General features: G+C 36.4%; 1 protein-coding gene across 12 annotated transcripts in view; it reads left to right on the top strand.

Moving 5' to 3' along the window:
• The window catches only part of STAU2 (staufen double-stranded RNA binding protein 2), a 309,298-nt gene that overhangs the window by 36,200 nt on the left and 247,823 nt on the right, over positions 1 to 25,275 (top strand). For 11 of the 12 annotated variants that reach the window (XM_033407106.2, XM_049700368.1, XM_033407105.2 and 8 more), the window contains 2 exons: positions 6,320 to 6,479; positions 14,878 to 15,013. The exons of the other annotated variant lie outside the window; for it this stretch is intronic. In XM_033407106.2, coding sequence (XP_033262997.1) covers positions 6,320 to 6,479; positions 14,878 to 15,013 — 296 coding nt within the window. The remainder of the gene's footprint in view (positions 1 to 6,319; positions 6,480 to 14,877; positions 15,014 to 25,275) is intronic. 12 annotated transcript variants of the gene reach the window in all.

Raw genomic sequence — 25,275 nt, 5'->3', positions numbered from 1 at the left:
CAAGTCCTTTATTAGATATGTGCTTTGCAATTATTTCTGCTTCTTTGTGGCTTATCTTTTTTTAACATTGTCTTTTGAAGAGCAGTAATTGTTAATTTTGATGAACTCCAGTTTATCCATTTGTTCTCTTATAGATTTTGCTTTTGGTATTATATCTAAGAAATCTTTGCCCCATTAAAGGTCGTAAGATTTTCTTCTGTGCTTTCTTCTGGATGTTATATAGTTTAAGTTTTTACATTTGGGTCTTATATTTAGGTCTAATTGCCAGTTTGAGTTAATTTTTGTATATGATGAGTTATGGAACAAGATATATATATATATTTTTGCATATGGATGTCCAGTTGTTGAAGAGATTTTCCTTTCCTTACTGCATTGCCTTGGCACCTTTGTCAAAAATCAGCTGTCCATATATATGTTTGTTTATTTCTGGACTCTGTTCTGTTCTGTTGGTCTATTTTCCTATCTTTATGCAAATACTATGCTGTTTTGATTACGGTAGCTTTATAATCTGGTAGTACCAGCCCTCTAATTTTGTTCTTCATTTTCAGAGTTGTTTTGGCTATTCAACATCCTTTGCATTTTCATATGAATTTTAAAGTCAGCTTGTCCATTCTATAAAGCACCTTGCTGGGATTTTGAATAGAATTGCAATTAATTTATAGCTCAATTTGGGGGAAACTAACATGTTAGAAAAACTGAGTCTTCCAACCTATGAACAGAGTATCTCTTATTTATTTAGATATTCTTTAATTTCTGTCAACAATATTTTGTAGTTTTCAGTGGACAGGTATTTCTCATCTTTAGGTTTATCTCTTTCATATTTTTGATGCTACTTTAAGTGGTATTGTTTTTCAAATTTCAATTTATAATTCTTATTAAGAATTGCTAGTATATAAAAATACACTGATATTTTTCTGTTTTATATATTTTATTTTATACATATTAAAGCATTGAAATATATGTATAACATTTGTGTATAAATATACACATATGAGTATGTAGAATAAAAGTGCAAATACAGAAATCAGAAAATTCCTACTTTTTCCATTGTAGGTTAACTTTATTTGATACCATGAAATAGTGCTAAAAATAACTGCCTCTCTAATATAGGGAATCTGCATAGTGCCTAAGAATTTAGGAGAGAGAAATATATCAGATTACTTTTTTTTCTAAAAATTTTTAATACAATTTTTAAGGTTACTTCCATTTACAGTTATTACAAAATATTGGCTATATTCCCCATGTTGTACAATACATCCTTGAGCCTATCTTACACCCAGTAGTTTGTACCTTCCACTCCTCCATCCTTACATTACCCCTACCCCCCTCCCTACTGGTAACCACTAGTTTGTTTTCTATATCTGTGAGTCTGCTTCAAAAATACACTGATTTTTCTATATTGATCTAGCATCTTGCAGTCTTGCTAAACTCACTTATTAGTTCTAGTAGCCTTTTTCTTTCTTTTTTTTTTTTAAAGATTCTGGTTGGTGTCCCAGAGCTATTTGTAAATAAAGACAGTTTTAAATCTTACTTTCTAATCTGAATGTCTTTTATTTATTTCTCTTGCCTAATTGCATTGTCTAGAACTTACAGTGCAATGTTGAATAAAAGTAGTGAGAGCAGATATCTCTTAACTTGACTTTATGGGCAGTCATTCAGTTTTTCTTCATTAATTTTGATGTTAGATGTAGCTTTTTCTGTAGATGCCTTTAATCAGATTGAGGAAGTTCTTTATTTTATTTTTTTATTATTTTTTTTTTGCTGAGAGTTTTAACATGAATGGATGTTGGTTTTTGTCATATGGTTCTTCTACATTGATTGAGATGGTCATGATTTTTCCATTTTTTTTTTGTTTTTAATTTTTCCATTTTTAATCTCTTAGTATTGTGAGTTACATTGACTGACTCTGAAATGTAGAATAAACCCTTGCCTTCCTGGGATAAAATGCTGGGTTATAAAGTATTATCTCATTTCTATATTGATAGATTCCATTTGTTAATATTTCGTTGAGGATTTTTATGTTTATCTTTATGAGAGGTATTGGTGTGTAGTTTTATTTTGTTTTCCCTGGTAGTATCTTATTCTGGTTTTGGTATCAAGGTAACGCTAGCTTCATAGAATAAGTTGAGAGGTGTTCCTTCTGATTCAAGTTTTGGGAAGAGTTTTTGTAAATTGGCATTATTTCTTCCTTAAATGTTTGGTAGAATTTATCATCAGAACCATCTGGGCCTGGAGTTTTCTTTGTGGAAAGATTTTAAATTACAGATTGAATTTCCTTAACATGTATAATGCTGTTCAGGTTACCTGTTTCTTCTTGAATGAGCTTTAGTAACTGTGGCTTTTAAGAACTTAGGTTGTTGAGTTCATTGGCATAAAGTTGTTAAAAAAAATATTCCCTTGTTTCTTTTTAATATTTTATGAATCTGTAGTGATGTCACCTCTCTCATTCCTGATACTGGTAATTTGTGTCTTATCTTTTTTTCATGGTTAGTCTGCACAGAGTTTACAAATTTTATTGATCTTTGTGAAGTACCAGCTTCTGGTTTTATTGATTTTTTTCCCTCTATTGTTTGCTTTTATGTTTATTACGTTTTTTCCTATTTACTTCAGGTTTGAGTTACTCTTTTTCTGGTTTCTTCAGATTAAAGCTGAAGTTAACTTACTTGAGACTTCTTCTCTAGTGTAGGCATTTAGTGCTAGAAATTTCCCTTTAGTACTGTTTTAGCAGTGTCATCTTTTGAAATGTAGAGTTTTCATTTTCATTCAGTTTAAAATACTTTCTATTTGCCCCTTGGTTTCTTCTTTTACCCATAGGTTATTTAGAAATGTGTTATGTAGTTTCCAACTATTTGGAGATTTTCCAGAGATCTTTCTGTTCTTATTTTCTAATTTAATTCCATTGTGTTCAGAGAGCATACTGTTCATCACTTGACTCCTTAGAATTTGTTGTGACTTGTTTTATGGTCCAGAATATTGTCTGTCTTGGTAAATTTTTTGTGAGAAATTGAGAACAAATGTATATTTGTTCTTCTTGGGTAGATATTTTAGAAACATTGCAGTCAGGTTATGTTGGTTGATTGTGTTGTTCAGGTCTACTGTATTCTTCCTGATTGTCTGCTTGGTCATTGTTAGACAATTATTGGGAGAGAGGTATTGAATCTCTGACTTTAATTGTGGATTCTTTATTTCTCTTTGCAGTTCTGTTAGTTTTTGCTTCATGTATTTTGAAACTCTGTTATTAGTCGCCCAAGTGTTTAGGATTGTTAATCCTCTTCTTGATTAACTGGCCCCTTTATCGTTATGAAATGACCTTTGTTATCACTGGTAGTAGTCTTTGCTCTGGAATCTACTTTGTCTGATATTTATATAACCATTCTGACCTTTCATTGCTTTATGTTATCATGATAAAGTTTTTTCTATCCCATTGCTTTTAAACCATGTGTCTTTATAGTTGAGGGTAGCATACAGTTGGATTTTGTTTTTTTTACCCAGTTTGACAATCTCTACATTTCAAATGGCATTTACATAATTTTGTTTTAATTTTCATAACCATTCTCTGTGTTCTTATTACCCCACTTTCACTAAAGAAGTAAGAAAACAGAGGGAAAGAATTAACTTCCCTAATGTTACACATAGTAAATGGTGGATTGTGACTTCAGCTCATAAACAGTATGTCCCAGGAGTCCTACTCAAAATTATCAAGTTTTTATTGTAGTGGGACTCTTTTTTTTCTCTCCAGTTTTATTGAGATATAATTGACATAAAATGTTGTATTAGTTTTAGGTGTACAATGTAGTAGGATTCTTAAGAGGTTTCAGAAAAGCAGAGGATTGACTTGGATGCATTTGCATTTTATAGAATGTTCATGTTGGTGATGGCGCGGTTTGTGGGATCTTAGTTCCCCAACCGGGGATCAAACCCAGGCCTTGGCAGTGAAAGTACGGAGTACTAACCACTGGACCACTAGGGAATTCCTAAGAAGGATAGTTTGAATGGGAAAGTCTTATGTTAAAGGAGTGATATTAGGATGGTCTTACAGTAATTTAGGAGAGGGATACATTGCTACTCTTCACTAAGATATTGGCAAACATTACAAAGAAAGGCCAGATCTGAAAAATATTTTTGAAGTTGAATCAACTGGATGCAGGGGAGAATGCAGAGAGAAATGGAGCAGGCAAGGAAGACCATTCGAAGGTGTCTGGCCAGTGAGACTGGGAAAGTGATGACATCTGGAAGATTAGGAGGCAGGAAATCTGAGTTTATAGGGGCTTTAGACTAAGGTGGTGACCACAGAAATAGCAAAGAACAGTTTTGAGGTGTTGTTAAATAAGTCTTAGGAAAACAAGGATAAACAAAGAAGCTATTGAGGTTTTGAACCTGAATTAATGGAAGAATAATGGCTGGAAAATTCTGGAGCATGAACTGATTTGGAGGAGAATGGGAGAGATAATGTTTTCTTTGTGGCAGAGTTCTTTGTTATATACTGTAAGTTGAAAGCCAAAAGACCTAGTCATTGAAAAATCGTTTTAAAATCGGGGGTCAATGAATTAAAGATATGTTTTAGGTAAAAATTTTAAACTGAATCAGAATAAAAGAAAAATTATTCACTTTTAATAGATATGTACATATTTTGAATTTCAAATGCTTATAAATATTTTCAACTCTGTATTTTGAAAAATTGAAAACCTACAGGAAAAATTGAAAGAGCAGTATAATGGATCTTTCAGATATACTAATCATTCAGTTATTTACTGCATTGCTACATTTACTTCTTTTCTTGCTCTTCTGTATAAATACATACTTTTTCCTTGAACAATTTGAAAATAAATTTCAACCATCATGACATTTTATCCTTAAATACTTGTATATCTATCTTGTAAGACCAAAGACATTCTTCTTCATAACCATAGTACTATAATCACTCGAAATTTAAACTTGACTGAGTTTGTTTAGTATATTATAGTCTGTAGTCAAATTTCCCTGGTTGTTCTCTAAATGCCCTTTATAGTTTTCTTCCCAGTACGAATCCAGTCAGGGATCATACATTGTACTTTATTACACCCCATCATGTCTCTTCAGCATCCTTTAATCTAGGACAGCCCCCATGCATTCTTTTGTTTGGTTTTTTCTTTCATAATATTGACAGTTTTGAAGAGTTTAGGTCAGTTGTCTTATAGAATATACCATAACCCAGATCTGCCTGATTGTTTCTCTATGATTAGATTCAGGGTAAACATTTTTAGCCAAGAATGCTACATACTTCTCATTGGATCATATCAGGAGGCACATGATGTCCCTTTGAATGATGATTGATGATGCTAACTTTAATCACTCTGTTGTTAAAGGTATTTTCTACCTGATTTCTTTCCTGCAAAGACATTTACTTCTTCATAATTAATAAATATTTTGAGGTTCATACCTTGTATTCCTACAAAGTAGTAAGCTGTCTGTGGAGTAGAACAGCAGATTGTATGTGTATCCTGTAACTTGATCCTAAATTTTAAAGGTGAACAATAGGTTTTTGGATGCATATGGAAATCCGGTGTAAATGGAATGTTAGGATGTGCAAGGGGAGGGGTGGGTGTGAAATGAAGATGGACAGGTAGCTCCTTTGTGCCGTGTTACAAGGGGAACAATCGAAGGTTTTTAACCTGGTGTTGTTTGGAGTGATGCAGTTGGATTTGAGTTTTCAAAAGATAGTTCAATTTAGCAGCAGTTGGGAGATTATTATATCTAAGCTAAGATACATCTAGTGTAGCAGTGTCACTGGCAGAGAGAGGAAGGAGATTTGAGAAATATTCATGAGGTTAAAATTGACTGAATTTGGTGACTGGTTAAAGGTTGGTTGTGGAGGATTGAGAGTTCCTTGATGACAGAATATTTAATAGGATTTCCTGACTCACTGCCTAGATTGTGCTAGGTATAAAGTTTAAGGAATTAGATTTTGTAAAAGTTACAGAAACACAGGACCTTTTGGATTCTCGTATAGTTTCTCTTACTCTTTGTTCTTATTCTACTTTTTTGAAGACTGACTGACATTAACAGTATGATTCCATTTAGGGAAGCGATTTCCTCTTGATACATTCTACCCAACATGTACACTTAGAGCTGCCGTTAAGCCTTTGGATAGAACAGAATTTGGCACAATCTCTTAAAATTCGTTCACTAGTTAGAATAAGATTTTTGTTGCAAATGATCTGTAAGCTCAACTCTAGCTCTAAAATTTTGATTCTGTGGTGTATCTATTTTTCTCTCAGACAGCACACTTTATTTCCTGAAAAATTTCAATGTTTTCTTTGTCTCTGTATGTTTTTCCAAGATGTTCTCAGTGCAGCTGAGTCTTGGGGAGCAGACATGGGAATCCGAAGGGAGCAGTATAAAGAAGGCCCAGCAGGCTGTCGCTAACAAGGCTTTGACTGAATCTACGCTTCCCAAACCAGTTCAGAAGCCGCCCAAAAGCAGTGTTAACAATAACCCAGGTATGGCCCTGACTCGTTTCCTCCTGTTGTCATCTTCTGCATGTGCTGTTCTCTGTATTTTCCTTCATACAGGCCCATTGCATAGTCAACAGGTATTGACAGCACAGCTGGTAAAGACAGCCGAATAATAACTGAAGGTGAGAGAATGAAGACGGTAATTGTAATTATTTTAAAAATTTGCTTTAGTGGATACTCTAAAGGTGCATTATTTACTTTTTATGTGTGATAAAAAGACATTTGGATACAAGGAACAGAAAATAGGACTGAGTTTTTTTTCTAAAGCAAAGATAGAAATGATCAATTTCTCTTTCTAAATGTATCATATATAATTTAATAATTAAAAATAGTTATTCTTTATTTTAGTTTAATAGAAAATTATAAAATTAGCCCTAAGCATCTTATTGTTTTATTTGTTCATGTAGAAATGGTTGCCATTTACATTTAGAACATTCATATGGAGTTTAAGAAACCCACAAATCCGAAAAACCCACCTGTGTGTAATATACTGCTAAGTAAATGAGTGTTCTAATTTTAATCTCCTAAGAATAATTTAAAAAAGTTGTTCTAATTGCATGCAGTACCAAAAACATTGTGTGTCCAGTTATCTCTTGGGAAGCGCAAACCTGTATCAGACACAGTGCATGACTTGGTAGCCTCAAATTAATGAAGTTCCGTAAGTTTAGTGCCAGCCCTATGTCCATTTACTCATCTGTTAACCTATTAATGCAAGTGGCTACCTTCTGACCGATACTGCTTTAGATGGAGTACCTTTGTGACGGAGTGAAAAAAGACACTTGCCTGCCGGCAGCGACTCTGTAGTCTGTTTAATTATAGTTCACGTGCTTATGGTCAGAGTCAGGTCAGACACTTCTTTCCCACATGGCACGTGTTAGGTAGACAGTCTCCTCTTGCAAGGACTGCCTTTTCCAGAACTCCATGACTTTCCTAGTAGTAGTCCTTTTGCATCTGTTCAGCTGATTCCAGTATTTATTAAGTATGGGTAAATAAGCAAAAATATTATTATAATAAAAAAAAACCAATTCAGCTTGAAGCTGGTAAGAGACTGTCTACTTTCTTAACTTTTAAAACTCTCTTCAGATTACTGGTTGATCATTAGCACCACACCACCACCGCCTCTATTAAGCATTTGCTTTAATATATCTAAGAGTTATAAACCATTGTCCTTTGCTGTGAGGATTTTAGTCATTTACATAAAACATGTAACTCAGTGGTAAAGATTAAGTACCAAGTGAGTAATAATAGGCATCGGTATTATAAGTAATGATAAACATGGACTGAAGTAGTTGAGGTGAGATATAGGTCATGAATAGAGAGTAGGCACGTATGTATAGAGGAGAGAAAAGAATATTCCAGGCTGAGGGAATACGATGAGGAAAGACATTGGAATAGGAATCTGGATGATGGGTTTTGCAAAAAAAAAATTTTTTTGTAGACGGTTTTTAATTAGAGCAGGTTAAGTGGCTAGTAAGAGACAAGACGAGAGATGTAGTTAGAAAGTAGGTTGTGATGGACTTGACTGCAGCTTTAGGAGATAAATTTTATCCATAGTTTGGATTAATTTTCACGAGCAGGTGGATGATGTGTTTAAAAGAGCAGTTTAGGAAGCTGAGTTTGACATGTGAATGGAAGGTGGAAAATACCAAAAGCAAAATCAGTTAGGAAACCACTGCCATAGTTTACGGGTGAAGAAAGAAAAGAAACACACGTGCATGGAATGCTGCTGCCCCCTCCTCTGCTGGAATATTGGCGCGGCAGTTGGAATGGACAGAAGGACAAGTGTCCATTTGTGTTGTGTGCTGAGCTTTGGGTCAGGTCCACTTCCAAGGGTTGTAGCTGGAGGTAAACTAGCAAAGGAGCCAGAGGAAGGAAACAGGAGAGAGTCTGGCTCCCTGGCCTTTCAGATCAGTGGAGATAAGAGTTTCCACCGTGGAATGTTGCAGTGAGCTGACAGAACGAGTAGATTTTGGGGGGTAAATTTTAATTTTATTTATTTTTATTTTTTTGTATGACATTTTACACGTCTATTCACTGTTGAGGTAAATTTTTAAAATAAAGCCTAATATTATGTTCTGGCAAGTGCACAGATTATGGTTGTCGAGCCTTGATGGCGTTTTGCACTGTGAACACTTTGCAGGCTTTACCAGTGCCTCATAAGCCTCCCTCATGCCCTCTTTTAGTGGTTAAACATCTCCAAAGGAACCACTCTTCTCTCTGTCATCCTAGATTTGTCGTGCCTGCTTGTTGGAATCATGCATCATACTTTTTTGTGATAGCTTGTTTTTCTCAGTGTCATGTTTGTGAGATTCATTGTGTTGTGTGTTAACAGTCTAGTATTTCTTTGCTATGTAGTATCCCACTGCATGGATATACCACAATTTACTTATTCATTATACTAATGGTGGACATTTGGGTTGCTTCTAGTTTGGGGCTGTTAGAAGTAAGATTGCTATGAATATTCTTGTATGTATACATTTTTGTTGGCTGTGTAGCTAGGATTGGAATTGTTGGGTCGTAGGTTTTGCATGTTTTCAGTGTTAATACCCAATGTCAAACATATCACATTTCACTCCCACTAGCAGTATATGAGAGTTTTCCACATCCTTGTCAATATGGGGTATCTTAAAATTTCTACCTGTTCTTCTGGGGATATGGTGGTATTTCACTGTGGTTTTAATTTGCATTTCCCTAATAATTAAAGTGATCACCTTTTCATATGCCTGTTGCCATTAGGATCTTCTCTGCTGTTGATATATTTTTCCTGTTAAGAAACTGCCTTGTCAGTTTTTAAATTTTTTCAATTTTTTATTGACTTATAGGGTTCTTACGTATTCTGGATTAATATACTTTGTCAGATATGTGTATGGCAAATATCTCCATATTCCTAATGGTGCATTTTGATGAACATAAATTTTTATATTAATAAAGTCTAATTTATTAGTCTTTTCCCTTATGGTTAGTGCTTTTTAAAAATTGAAGTCTAATTGACATATAGCATTATATTAGTTTCAGCTGTACAACATAATGATTTGATATTTGTATACGTTGTGAAATCACCAGAATATCTCATTAACATCGGTCACCATACATAGTTATTAAAATATTTTCTTTCTCATGATGAGAACGCTTTAGATATATTCTCTTAGCAACTTTCAGGTATAAAATACAGTATGATTAACTATAATCACCATGCTGTATATTACATCCTCATGATTTATTTATTTTATAACTGGAAGGTTGTACCTTTTAGACCCCCTTCACCTATTACACCTCCCCCCACTTCCCACCTCTGGCAGCCACCAATCTCTTCTCTGTATCTATGAGTTCTGTTTTTTTGTGTTTTGTTTTTTTTAGATTCCACATATAAGTGAGGTCATATGGTGTTTGTCATTCTCTGTCTGACTTATTTCATTTAGCATAATGCCTTCAAGAGCCATCCATGCTGTCACAAATGGCAAAATTTTTTTTTTATTGCTATATAATAGTCTATTGTATATGTGTATCATCACCTCTTCTTTATCCATTCATCCATCAGTGGACACTTAGCTTGCTTCCATGAACGTGGGGGTGCATATATCTTTTCAAGTTAGTGTTTTTGTTTTTTCGGGATAAATGCCCAGAAGTGGAATTGCTGGAATGGTGGTGCTTTTTTTGTGCTCTTTAAGACATCTTTATCTCCCACAGAATTGTGACGATAACCTCATTATTTTTAGAAGTTTTATTATTTTATCTTTTAAATTTAGATCTACAGTCTGTCAGGAATTGAGGTTTATGTATGAGGTGAGGTAGGAGTCAAGATTTTTTTCTTCCTTTTAATATATAACTTAGCAGTTTTATTGAAAAGACAATCCATTCCTGTCTGCACTGCAGAGGAGGGGAGATCCAGTCCTGACTTCACAGGAAGTAGATGGACCTTAAATAGTAGTTATGTCCCAGAGAGGAGTTAAATTTAGTACAGCATGGGTAATCTGCTGTTAATGAGGAGGATATCATAGAACTACTTTGCTTTCTCCTTCCTCTTATTTTTTTAAACTTTTTTAGAAATAATTTCTTATACATATAAATTTTGTAGAAAGAGTACATAGAGCTCCCAGGTACCCGTCACTCAGAAATGGTTAACATTTCTGAACCTTTTGAGAATAAGTTACGGACATGGTGTCCCATTACCCATTATTTCTTAAGTACACAGACACTGTCCTATCAGGAAGTTAACATCGATTTGGTATCACCGTGTAATCCACAGACTCCAGTCACACTTCACTGATGGTCCCAGTTACGTCCTTTGTAAGACCAGCATCTAATCAGCATCATAGACTGTTTCTCTTCATTCCACTTCAGTCTGAAACAGTTCCTCAGTCTTTCTTGTTTTTTATGACCTTGACGTTTCTACACATCATTTGTAGAATGCGCCTCACTGGAGTTTGTCTGGTGTTTCCTCATGATTTATGCATTTTTAGCATGAATATCATCACAGAAGTGACCTGGGCTCATCTCGGTGTTTCATATCAAGAGACACATGATACTGATTTGTCCCATTAGTGATGTCCTTTGTTTCTTGGTGAAGAGTATGTCTGCCAGGCTTCTGTATTGTAAAGTTAATTAATTTTAAGTATGTTTTATTATTAAATAATATAATTAACAAATATATTTTAAAATAAATTTATTTATTGTTTATTTTTGGCTGCGTTGGGTCTTCGTTGCTGCACGCGGGCTTTCTCTAGTTGAGTAGCGGAGAGTAGCGGAGGCTACTCTTCATTGCGGTGCGCAGGCTTCTCATTGCGGTGGCTTCTCTTGTTGTGGAGCACGGGCTCTTAGGCGCATGGGCTTCAGTAGTTGTGGCAAATGGGCTCAGTAGTTGTGGCTCACGGGCTCTAGAGCGCAGGCTCAGTAGTTGTGGCGAATAGGCTTAGTTGCTCTGTGGCATGTGGGATCTTCCCAGACCAGGGCTTGAACCCCTGTCCCCTGCATTGGCAGGCAGATTCTTAACCACTGTGCGACCAGAGAAGTTCTGAACAATTATTTTCTGAGGAGGTACTTTGAGACTATATAAACATTCTGTTTCTTGTCAAACTTTCTTTCACCTACATGAAAGACTGATGATTGATGATTCTTGTCTGAATCCATGGCTACTCTGAAGGTTGCCAAAGGGTGATTTTTAATTCCATGTTCTTTTTCGATTTATTAGTTGGCATTCTACCCAAGAGCTTTCTTGTCCCTGTCATTTTTTTTGTTAGTTTATTTATATCACTATAGACTTTTGGATTTCTGTTTTACCTACAGGTTTAGGATCTACAGTCGTCATTATTTATTTTGATGCTCAGATTGTCCCAGATTTGGCCAGTGGTATGACCACTTCAAGTTGACTCCTGTGTCCTTCAGATAATTTCCTCATCATTCTTTGGGCATTTCTTTCTGGCACGATAAGATGTTCCTGGGTCATCTTGTGTTTTCCTTGCCCTGATTCCAATAATTTCTCCAAGAGCCCTGATTTATTGATTAATCAATTCATTCTTTCAACAAATATTTATTGAGTGACTACTATGTTCCAGGGACTTTTCTAACTTCCTACAAAGTTGTTTCTTTAAGTGTTAGTAATACATGGCTCCTTGAAAACTTAGTTGTGGCATCTTGTTTTTAATCTGTCACATGATAGGAGTCCACAATTGTTGTTATATACGTTTGTGTATCTAATTAATTAGTCTTTTTTTTATCATTGGTAAATATAGAAATTTCCTTTAATGTATCTAAAAACCACTAAAAACTGATTATGTGTTTACAGTGTCAACTCTATAGCCATAAAATACATGAGGATTCCTATGCAATGATTATCTTTATGCAACCTGGGTCTAACCATCACATGTTGAAAACAATGGTACTTAGCATTTCCTAGAGACGGCTCATAGTTTGAAGTTATTCTTTAAATGTTTTCTGTGAGAGCATTACTATGTAAGTAATGAGAGGTATGCACATGTGGAGATGTCAGTCTCATTCTGTAGGAAATAGATGGAGTACTTAACTCAAAGGAGTTGAAACCTTCTCTGTGTGGTTTGTGCTTTTCTGCTTCTCTTCTACCCTCCTTCACAACACCAGTTTCTGGCATTTCTATGAAGAAAATGTACTGTAGCCTTACTTTCAAATGAGGAATTTGTATGAGATTATTTCTTTATTTAAATAATATGAATACAGTACTTTTACCTAGTTTAAAATGCAATTTTGGTGTGGATGGCAGACATAGTATATCCTACCAGTGCATTAAAATCATCTCACTGTTCATTTTCAAACACATTACTTTCCTGTTTATTGCCATCCTTAAAGGATGAGGTCTTTCAAGCTTTTTTTTTCTTTTCTAGTTTTCCCATTTGAACTTTATGCTATTTGTGCCTGTATGATTGTTGCAAAGTAGAATTCATAATGACATAAATTGTACAACTGATTAATCTGTTAATTAGTAAACTGAAATCTTTATGGAATAAGAAAAATGGAAACTTCTTAAGGCGTGGATGGCTCCTTGGTGTTAAAAATTATCTTTGGAGAACTGTTAGGCAGTTTTAACTTTACTTTTAAACATGAACCTACCCTCTGACCTAGCAATTCCACTGCTAGGTGTATACCCAAGTGAAAAGAGCGTATAGGTCTGCTGAGAGACTTACTGAAGAGTGTTCAAGGTGGCTTGATACTTAATAGCCTCAAACTGAAAACAACCCAGATGTCCCATCAAGGGCAGATTAGATAAACTGAGTGGAATGCTTTTCAGTGGGAAAGTTTGAAAGTGATATTTCAACAAAGCATTATGCTGAGTGAAAGAAGCAGGACAGACTAATACACATTTAGATTTGAAGAATAGCCAAACCAATCTATGATGACAGAAGTCAGAATGGATAACATGGGGAGGTGGGTGTTGCCTGGGTATTTCTGGGTGATGGAAATGTTCAGATCTTGACCTGAATGGTGGTTGTATGAGTGTTACATGTATAGTAACTCATGGAGCTGTATGCTTAAGGTTTGTACTTTTTACTTATCCCTCGGTAAAATGCTGTAAGAAACAAAGAAAGGATCCCTTTGCGCTTGACTTCCTCTTCCTCTGCCCTGAGTGTTTGTGTTAAATTTGGAGTTTGGACTAATTTGACTTACTACTTAACATGTTAGCTTTTCTTTGCTGTTTTTCTTATCCTTATCCTTTTCTTTTCTGCTTTCTCCTTTGTCCTCCCGCCTCCTTTATTTTTTCCTTTTTCTTAACCTTGGTTTAGCTCCTGTTCTTATTATGCTCTTCAGTGGTTTCATGTGAATTCTTTAGAGATGAGACATAAAACGAGCAGCTTATGACTCTTGATGGCTTGCTTATGACCTAGCAGCCAGTTGTGCATTTGTGTCAGGCTCCACCACTCCTCAGCTAGTACTTTGTGCCCCAGTTTCTCTGCTGCAGTAAGTGGATCCATTTTTGTTCGTGATGAAGGGGAGTCTTAAATGTATGGTGCAAAAGGCATAATTCAAATGAAATAATACAGAATTTACATTAGAAATAAATTTTACTCTCTATAAAAGCTTTAGATTCATTTTTGTGATTTGGAACATATATGTATATTTACTAAATAACCTTTTTTGGCACTGAAAATAACTTGACATAATAACTGTACATTGTGTGTTATATTTTATGGGATTTTTCAAACTTTTACAAAAGTAGAAAAGATAGGCTATTGAACATTCCTGTACTTGTTATCAGGCACAGCAGTTACTCACACATCCCATCTTGTTTCTCATCTCTCTGTCCTCTGAATTATTTTGAAACAAATCTCAGACATATCACTTCATCCATAAATGCTTCAGCATGTATCTTTTAAGATTATCCACAGAAAGCATTACTTGTATTTACTGTTTTGTCCTGTTGTTGGTTATAGAAAAAACTCAGAATTTATTTTCATTAGATAAGTCCAAGAGTTACTGATGACCCTGTACATATTGCTAAGTCTAGTTGCTTGATAACCAAAATATAACTTAAAATATTCACAGATGATAATGCTTTTAATGATTAAGTAGTTGTAAGCTTTCTGGAGTAAGGAACTTTGAAATTCAGTAGTTGCTTTATAATATCCAAACGGAGCCATCTATGAATCTTCTGTTTTCCTTGTTTTGAAACAGTGGGACTATAAAGTTGAATTTTTGGTCATTAATGTACAGAAAATGTTGCAGCAACCCCAAAGAGATTTCACTAGAAAGGATTTTCCTGTTTATGTAGCTTGTTTATGCACCCCCTTAGAAAATCAGGCAGAAGGGCATCCACTGCCACCGTCTTCCATTGTAATTATATGTAAAATAAATATGGACTGCATGATTTATTATGGAAATATTTCACTTGTGTGCCTTTAATATTTCTTTTAAACAGGTAGTATAACACCAACTGTGGAACTGAATGGGCTTGCTATGAAAAGGGGAGAGCCTGCCATCTACAGGCCGTTAGATCCAAAGCCTTTCCCAAATTATAGAGCTAATTACAACTTTCGGGGCATGTACAATCAGAGGTTTGTATGTCTTCTTTGGTTTTGTTCTTATTTATTATTTTACGCATATTGTAAAAGTTTCTGAAACTCAAAAGGTATTTTTGTTGTAAAGAAAATTCACTTGGGGCATTTTTGCATGGAATTTAGATACATCAAGCTTATCAGGAATACTTAAAGTAATAAGTAAAGAAAATTAACTTTTTCAGGAGCTGGTTGTTGCTGAGTCATAAGAGCCCTGTGTTTGCTGCACGCAGGACCATGTTTTAAAATCATTCCACAGTGTGGTGTGGGCTTTCCAGTTATCTTGCTCATTTAGTCACCAAGCAGATGCTTAGCTTAATTAGTGCTTTTCTTAATTTTTCCGCATACATTGCAAATATGACTGTTTATAACTTATAGGAAAGTTGTTAGAAGGACTTACTAAGTATTTCTGCACATTGAATAATTTTGTGATAGTTATAAGTGTAACAGAATTTTCTTTTGCAAGCATGGCAGAATTCTTTTAAAAAGTTCAGGGTTTTTTTTTTTTTCCTCATCATTTATAAAAGTCATGTAACTCATTGTTGAGAATGTGGAAATGCAGAAAGTTAAAAATACAAATAATTTGCAATCCCAGAATTAAACACCTTTAATATTTTGTTGTACTTTACATTCTTTTTATTCTTTGCATATAAATATATTTAACCAAATTGAAATTATCCTTTATATGCAATTTCTGTATTACTTTATGGAGGTATAATATATGAACAGTAAAATGCACAGATCTTAAATATACATCTTGACGACTTTATTTTATTATTTCATTTATGTATATATGTATTTATGGTCTATTTGATGACGTTTTTACATATTTATATCCTCCTGTGGTCACCACCCCATCAAACTCCAGAACATTTGCATCACCCTGAGAGTTTCCTCACACTTATTTGCACTTCATACACCTCCTCCCAGAAGTAACCGCTGTTCTATCACCATAGGTTAGTTTTGCCTGCCCTTGAACTTCTATAAATAGACTCATACAGTATTTATTCTTTTGTGTCTGGCTTTTTTCACTTCATATAATGGTTTTCTTGTTTTTGTTTTTTGATTTTTTGAGATTCATCCATGTTGCATTTTTTGAGATTCATCCAGTTTTTGTTGCTGAATAATGTCTCTTTGTATAAATATATCATCATTTGTTCATTTTGAATATGCAGTATTGTGCCCTCTTTTCACTTTATACAGATAGCATTTTTCATATCTTTAAGTAGCCTTTGAAAAATATTTTTGATGGTTATATAATGCTTCATATGGCTAGGGTGTACTCTACCAGTATTTAAACAGGTATAAACAATGAATACTTGATAAGTATATAAAAAAATACCTGTTTTTGATCATCTAGATTGCTTCCCCCCCCTGCCTTTTTTTTTTTTTTTTTTTTTTACGGTACCCGGGCCTCTCACTGCTGTGGCCTCTCCCGTTGCGGAGCACAGGCTCCGGACGCACAGGCTCAGCGGCCATGGCTCACGGGCCCAGCCGCTCCGCGGCATGTGGGATCTTCCCAGACCGGGGCACGAACCCGTGTCCCTTGCATCGGCAGGCGAACTCTCAACCACTGTGCCACCAGGGAAGCCCCTCCCCTTTTTTTGACAATTATAACTAATGTTGCAGTAAAAATTATATACAAGTTTTTGTTCACATCACTGATTATTTCCTTAAGATATATTACTATAAGGGGAATATTGGGTTAAGAAGAGTAATTTATTGATATTATCTGATTACATTAAAGCTTATACTAATTTCTTATAGTATGTTTTGTACTATTCTGACAACATTGAGTTTAAAACACATTGTCTTGTTTGATAGTTAAAAAGTGGTATGTTTAATTTTTTTTGCTTTTATTGATAACTTATGAGGCTCAGCAGTTTTTCAAATATATTAGTTACTTGTCCATTTTGATTTGTCTATTTTAATTTGCTAATTTTTATTGCATTGCTTGATCAGTCTTCAAATGTTTATGTGTTGAGGGTATTAGCATTAAGTCTATTCTATTTGTTTGATTTTCCTGCTTTTAAAAAATTGGCTTTTAGTTTTGTGTTTGATTTTAATGTACTACAGTTTTAAATGTTATATGGTCTAATCTATTAAATTTTTTGGTGTGATTTCTCCCACTGCTTCTATGCCTAAGTAATTCTTTCTCATGTGTGATCAGATATTTGCTGATGCTTAAACATTTTTTCTTTTTAACTGAGGCATAATTGACATAACTTTGTGTAAGTTTAAGGTATACAATATATTGATTTGATGCATTTATATCGCAGTAGGATTGCCGTTGTAGTGTTAGCTGATAACCTCTATCCAGTCACATATCATTTCTTTTAGTGTTGGGATGCTGATGCTTTTAAAATCATTTTGTATATTTACCGACCAATTATTACAATTCAGATATTAGGAGAAGTTACTTATCTAATCAACAGACAATCTAATACTTTTTGGAGTCTTGCTTGGTAGTGGAAAAATTGCCATTTAAGATCTAGTCCTATTCAAATTGTAAATGGTTCGTTTAAATATTGTTCAAGTTCTCTAAGAAAACCTTCTGCCTCTCCCCCCTTCCTCAATGTGTCTGGGGGGAATTTTCTGTATTGTCCTGGTGGGAAGGGAGGGTGCGGGCTCCTCTCGTCTTTGTGGTAATGTCTCTTGTCCACCAGGTAGCTGGTACCTCTCTTGCCTGCCCTGCTGAAACCTGCAGTTGGTGACTTGTAGTCCATCTTTTCCCCCGGTAATGCTGTCAGAGAGTATTTACCATCTTCCCCTTGCTGTCTTGGCCTAAACTCTTAGCTCTGCTCGGCTCCTTTGGATGTTGTTCCAGTCTCACCCTCTTCCGTCTAACTCTGGAACATCCACTGGCAGGCTTACCAGCTCTCAACTTGGTGCCCACCCTGCATGGGAGGCAAGAGGGATACACTGTTTCTCTTATAGTCGCTTTATTTCTCTTTTTTCTGTTACATAACCACTGTCTTTCTCATCAGTCTGAGGTTACCTAATATAAATAAAACTATTTGCCTACTTGGTTACAACAGATAGGTAGGATCATCTGAGATAGGAGCACCTTGTCTGTTTTATACTTGAAAGATGTTTTACTTTTAATGTACTATAATGAAGACTCATGAGGATATTATATTTAAATGCTTATTGTATTTTGATATCTGTAGTCCGTTATTTGAAGTAAAGTTTTGATTAATGAACTTACTATTTTTAAATGAAAGAAATCTAGTTCTAAAACAGTGAAAAATCAGACACTAATCTCTGTCCTGGGTAAGGTGACAATTTTGATGAAGACCTAAAGGAGCAGGGGGAATAAGCAGTGTGGATGTCGTGAGAGAGGGGAGAACGTTCAGGCAGAAGAGACAGCAGCGCAGAGCCCCTGAAGTAGGCGTGTGCCTGGCGCGTTGATGCCACCACCAGGACGCCAGTGTGGCTGGAACAGAGTGGACCTGGGGGAGAGGAGTTCGGATGTGAGAATGTGACAGGGGTCTGGTGGTTTGGTTTGATTTTTTTTTTTTTTTTCTGTTTTAGATTTTCTGTTAAGATTGTTGTCATTTTTCCTTTGTTGGCAATTTCTAGTGTCAGGATCTGATTCCATGGATGTCATGAGGGCTGCAAGAATTTTTTAATGACTTCTCTAGAGGGTTGTACCTTAGGCCATTCCCATTTAGTGGATCAAGTGGACTTTCCCTTCAGAATTTTGGAGAGTCTTTAGATCACAAAGGGTAAAAAGAAAATAAGGAAGTACTGGTAAGCTGCCAAAGCATGTTTCAACTTGAAAGCTCTCTGCTCACAAAAGGTCAGACCTACCCATTACTCACTAGGCTGTTAAAAGTATGGTTTCACATATGACCTTAATTTGCAGATGGCAACACCTGAATGCTTTACAGGGAATTTGGAGCCAAAGGTCAGAGGAGACATTCTTCTCCTTGTCAGACTCCACATGAATCAGTAGCTTCTTAATAAGGCAGGGACTGAAAGGTTAAGAAGTCTAAGAAACAAGTATCATTTAGAGGGATTTTTGAAAAGGTCTTTTCATTTTCCATTTAAAATAATATCAATTAATTAGATATTACCCATGCTGTCTTTTAATCTGTTCTTTTCTGATGAGGTGTCTCCACTTGAACTTATTCAAAGGCCTAAGGGGGAACTCATGAAAAGGTCTCCCTCCACCCCATTTTATGATGGCTGGAGAGAAAAGATTTATCCATGAGCAAACTCTGTGGATACAACTCAGATTCTAAAATACCTGTGTCTCCCTTTGCTGCACCCAAGATGTTTGAAAATGAAGATGTCCAGAAATCTTTTTCTTTCTCATTTGGGGCACTGTTCACTAATGACAGAGCACAAGATACAAAGATTGGAGAACAATTTTATGCTTTTGTTCTCCCATCTTTGTTATAAAAACTTACATACATTATCTCAAGGAGTAGAATGGCTGAAATCAGGCCTCCAACAAATAATTTATCAATTTTTTGTATTCACAGATTAAAAAAGCATTATTGCATGGCTCATGGCCGGAAAGCCCTCTGATCTACAGATGCGGATTGCCAAAGGGCCACAACCCAAGCTATATTATATGAGAATGGGCATTTCCGCTGTATGTGACTGGGAGGTCTCTTGGGGAAGTCTTCAGGCCTGGGTGATGCAGAGCTTTAGTGTTGTTTCTCCTCATTTTCCGTTTCTCTCTTTCTAGCTCTTGTCTCATTTTTCCTGTGCTTGACTTTATTTTCAAAGACACTCTCTTCCCTTTGCTGTACCTTATACGCTACATAGTCCTTAGACTTGTACTGGAGGAGGAACACATTTTTGTTTTGTTTTTGGATAGTTCTTAGAAAAGTTCCGAGTAGCCTGTTCATCCCAGAATTGGGGGATCCCAGAATTCATTCAGACCACATTTGGGATGAGGGGATACTTTCATTGACTAAGCTTGGGTTTGTGCCCAGCCTGGAGAAACAGGGTTTAGTCCCATCCAAACGGCTCTGCAGAGCACAATTATTTTATACGGTGGTTCCCTAAAGGCAAAGATTCAGAGGGAAAATCATTTCCATTACAGTCAGAACATTTGGTTCAAATCCTGGTTCTGATGCTTTCGGTTATGTGATCTCGGACAAGACCCTGGACCTCCCTTAGTTTCCTCATTTGCTAACTAGAAATAATACCAAATGAAAGGACTTTAGCAAGATTGCACTCATTCAGCAAACATTTACCTAATGCCTACTCTTTGCCGTGTGTTGTGTTAGATACTTTGATGAAAGACAATCTGATAGACTCTAGTCTGCTAGAAGAGGAAGGCAATGAAAAGAAACTAACACAGTGATAGATGCGTCCATTGAATGCTATGGAAACATTGAGAACAAGCAGGGCACTCAGTTTGGGGAATTAAAGAAGCCTCCCAGAAGGAATTGACACCTGAACTGAATCTTCAAGGTTAATGAGGCATAAGCCAGGAGAAGAAGGTAAGAAAAAGCAATCTAGATTTTGGGAACAATGGCAGGGAATCCTGAGAAGTACAGTTTATTCATGGACTTGCAGGCAGTTTGGTTTGAGTGGAATGAAAAGGCTGAAGTTCAGGCAGGTCGATGATGTGGATGCCCTCAAGTGGCATGCCAAGAGGTTTAGATTTTATCCTGAAGCCGATTGGAAGCCTTCGAAGGATTTTAAGCTGAGCGATAAAATAATTGTATGTCTGTTTTAGGAATATTGCTTTCACAGCATGTGGAAAATAGTTTGGATAGGCTGAAAATTCAAGGGAGAAAGATGTATTACGAGGATGCTGTAATTCAGGCTTAATGTGATGAGAGCCTGGAATAGTGGGGATGGAGAGGAGGGGACAGCGTCTAGATATTTAGGAGGTAGACTTGGGGATTGATTTAAAAAATTTTTTTATAGTTAATTTTTATTGGAGTATGGTTGATTTATAATGTTATGTTTCTGCTGTACAGCAAAGTAAATCAGTTATACATATATACACTTTTTAAGATTCTGTTCCCAGATACGTCATTAGAGTGTATTGAGTAGAGTTCCCTGTGCTATTGTTATCTGTTTTATATATAGTAGTGTGTATGTGTCAATCCCAATCTCCCAGTTTATCCCTCCCACCCCCAACTCCCCTTGGTAGCCATAAATTTCTGTGACTATTCTGTTTTGTAAATAGGTTCATTTGTAGGCATTGGTTGATAGAGGGTATTAAGGATGACTTTCACACATCTGGGTCACTGGTAATAGTGTTCACAATGAGAGGAGTTGGAGTAGATCTTTGGAAAGATGAGGGATTTGGTTTTGACTGTGTTGAGTTTAAATTGCCTGGGAGATATTTAGGAGGAGTCCATTTTATCATTCTTTAAAGCCTCACTGAAGGGCATTCGAAGATTATCTTTGGCTCTGAGGGTTTGTTGGAGGTACTTATGGGAGGAGGAACTTTAGGGTCTAGAGCTTTCAGAACAGGGATGTGTAATGTATCTTGGAGAAAATGGCATTGTTTAGGATACAACCTACGTTTGAGTGACACATCTGTTCTTCATTCATCTAGTATTTATACTTCTTTCCCAAAAGGATTTGGTTATATTAGGTGCCATCATTCAATCTGGAACAATTTCATGGCATGCGCCCATGCCAAGTGCCTCTTGTCCTCAGGTATGGTTGGTGTGTTCTATGTCAGAACAGTATTTGGTTGCCTTTGGCTAATGTGTCCAGTTCCTGGTCCAGTCACTTGTAGCTAGGTTAGTAAAGTAGTTTTCTCTCACCATGTGTAGTATGAGTCCAGCAAGTTAAATAAGGAAGGCATTTGGACTGTTTTGCCAAAAAGTTACTTGTTCTTATAGGCAGATCCGGGTACCTACTTGAGGCGTCATAGTCTCTTCCCCCCACCTCCAGTTCCCCTGGTTAAATAAGCCTATGAGACTTGGAACTTTATGGACAGCTACGGCTATGAGTAGAAATTTGATAGGTGAAAAGTTTTCTGAAGTATCTGAACTGATTTTATTTCAATATGTTAATTATCAGTAAAACTAGAAATAGTCAAGATTTTAATTTATGAAATAGCTTATTTCAAAGTTTCTGTTGTATCGGCTGATGACTAGCTGCTAATTATCATGATGTTGGTGTGCCATTTGTTTTGAGCTTGTTCAAACTATCAATCTAAGTGTTCTTCACCAGTTTGTAATGCCCTTTCAAAAGCATGTTGGAAACAGTTGAGAAACTTTGAATATATTTGTAGCAATATCAAGTATAGAGCTACAATTTTGCTTTCTGCCACAAGATGGTGCTTGTGTACTGTTAAAACAGCATACAGACTGCGCATGTTCACTTTGGTTAGTACTCCGAGGTCTGTGTTTAATTGATTAGTGAGAGGTTAAATCATATGAAATCACCAGTATTTGACCTTTCTTTGACCTGTAAATATTCCAGTTTCATGTGGTTCAACCTAATAGGAAAAATTCGGCCAAGTACACAACTCTAAAGCCTCTTGGATAAGTGAAATAAACATGAAGTGGTGAAAATCAGGAATCCATTCTATATATAATTTTACCATCTGTGTATTACATTCTTGGTTTGGGGGATATATTCTTTCTCTTTAATCATATGCTTTATTCATGGAATGGATGTCGGAACTTTTCAAAATGATACTTCTTTTTTTTTTTAAAATAAATTTATTTATCTATTCATTCTTGGCTGCACTGGGTCTTCACTGGTGCTTGTGAGCCCTCTCTAGTTGCAGCAAGCGGGGGCCCCTCTTCGTTGCGGTGCGCGGGCCTCCCATTGCGGTGGCCCCTCTCGCTGCAGAGCACAGGCTCCAGGCACGCAGGCCTCCACAGTTGTGGCACGTGGGCTCAGTAGTTGCGGCTCGCAGGCTCCAGAGCGCAGCCTCAGTGGCCGTGGCGCACAGGCCCAGCTGCTCCGCAGCATGTGGGATCCTCCCGGACCGGGGCTCGAACCCGTGTCCCCTGCATTGGCAGGTGGGCTCCCAATCACTGCGCCACCAGGGAAGCCCAGAATGATACTTCTTTTAAAAATGATATTTCTGGGCTTCCCTGGTGGCGCAGTGGTTGAGAGTCCGCCTGCCAATGCAGGGGACACGGGTTTGTGCCCCGGTCCAGGAGGATCCCACATGCCGCGGAGTGGCTAGGCCTGTGAGCCACGGCTGCTGAGCCTGTGCGTCCGGAGCCTGTGCTCCGCAATGGGAGAGGCCACAACAGTGAGAGGCCCGCGTACCGCAAAAAAAACCCCCAATATTCCTTTATGAGGATATCACTATATAGAATAGATGTAGAACTGAAAGACTACAAGACAGAACTTTTAATATTTCCTCATATTTTTACATAGAATCATATTAATTAAATTAGGAATGTTTTTCATTTGGGGGAAATAAGTCTAAACCCATAATAGAGAAACATTAAAATATATTGTCTTTTAAAACTTTCATAAGCCAGAGTAGAGAATTTGAATAGGTTACCAAAGCAAAGATGAGGGAGAATGAACTGGAATTCAATGAAGCCAGGAATCAGACAGCCAGGGAGATGATTTCAAGGTAAAGGAAGGATTATTCTGGGTCAGAAGCTCTTGTCTTAGGCAGGCTGTGTTTAAAATTAAGAATAGGAGCTAGTAACTGAAAGAAGGAAAAAAAAAAAGGAACTAGTGGGCATTGTAACCCTTTAAAACAAAATTCACTGCTTGGTTAGACTAGATGTGACACTCTTCATTTTATGAAATAGAAATATAGCTTTTTTCTTTGAAGTATAATATGAAGAGGGTCTCGCAACGTATGTTTTCCCCGAATATTAGATAAAAATCAAATTATTAAAGAAAACATTTTGGAGGCTTATGTTTCTGGCTGTGATGAAATAACTAGGACTAGATTTACCTTCTCACCATAAACATCTAGAAAACTTGGGTAAGGTTTTTACATTATACATGAACTGATACAATGTGATGTGAAGAGAAGTTGTAAGTTAAAGATGTATACCGATGCATAGCAAAAAAAAAAAAAAAGAATAGCTAAGAATACAATAGGGGAGATAAAATGGAATCATAAAAAACTTGTAATCTAAAAGAAGGCAGAGAGAGGTAGAAAAGAGGAGTAATGAACACATGGGATAAATAGAAAACAAAGACTAATGTGATAGATTTAAACCTAGTTATGTTGATAACTATGTTAAATGTAAATGGTCTAAAACACTATAGTTAAAAGGTAGAGAATGTCAGACTATATAAGAGAGCAGGAGAGACAACTATATGATAAGTAAAGAAATTCACCTTAAATATAAAGACAGATTGGCTAAAAGGGTGGAAAATGATATTCTTTGCAAACGTTAATCAGAATAAAGCTGGAGTGGCTATATTTATATCAAAGTAGACTTCAGAACAAGAAATATTATCAGGGATAAAAGGGTAAAATCATCAAGAAGGCCTAACTGTTCTAAATATACATGGACCTAGTAACAAGCTTAGAATAAGTAAACAGAAAAGCAGTAAGGCTGCTGCTATGGACTGAATTGTGTACCCCCCCAAAATTCATATGTTGAATCCCTATCCCCCAATGCAATGGTATTTGGAGATAGGATTTTTTTTAAATTTAATTAATTAATTAGTTAGTTTATTTGGTTGTGCTTGGTCTTAGTTGTGGTAGACGGGCTCCTTAGTTGTGGCATGCAGACTCTTAGTTGCGGCATGCATGTGGGATCTAGTTCCCTGGCCAGGGATCGAACCTGGGCCCCCTGCATTGGGAGTGCGGCATCTTAACCACTGTGCCACTGGGGAAGTCCCTGGAGATAGGATCTTTGGGAAGTAATTAGGCTTAGATAGATTTTGAGGGTTGGGCCCTCAATGTGGAATTAATGCCCTTATAAGAACAGACACCAGATAGCTAGCTCCCTATTCTGCTCCTCCCCTCTGCCCCTACGTGAGGACATAAGAAGTTTGATGTCTACAAGACAGGAAGAGAGCTCTTTCGTCAGAAACTGACCATGCTAGCACCTTGATCTTGGATGTCTAGCCTCCACAACTGTGAGCAATTTAATTTCTGTTTAAGCCTCTCAGTCTATGGTAATCTGTTAAGTGTCACAGCTCAAGCTAAGACATTGATAGAATTCAATAACACTGTCATCCAGTGTTATGAAACTCTCCATTCAATAACAGCAGAGTATGCATTCTTTTCAAGTGCACGTGGAACATTCAGCAAGACAGGTGATATGCTGTGCTGTGAGACAATTTTCAATAAATTTAAGAGAATTGAAATAATATAAACTATGTCATCTGAT

This window comes from Orcinus orca, chromosome 17 (assembly GCF_937001465.1).
Source record: "Orcinus orca chromosome 17, mOrcOrc1.1, whole genome shotgun sequence".
Lineage (NCBI taxonomy): Eukaryota > Metazoa > Chordata > Mammalia > Artiodactyla > Delphinidae > Orcinus > Orcinus orca.
The sequence above is the reverse complement of the archived record's forward strand: the minus strand, read 5'-3'. Positions and strand labels throughout refer to the sequence as shown.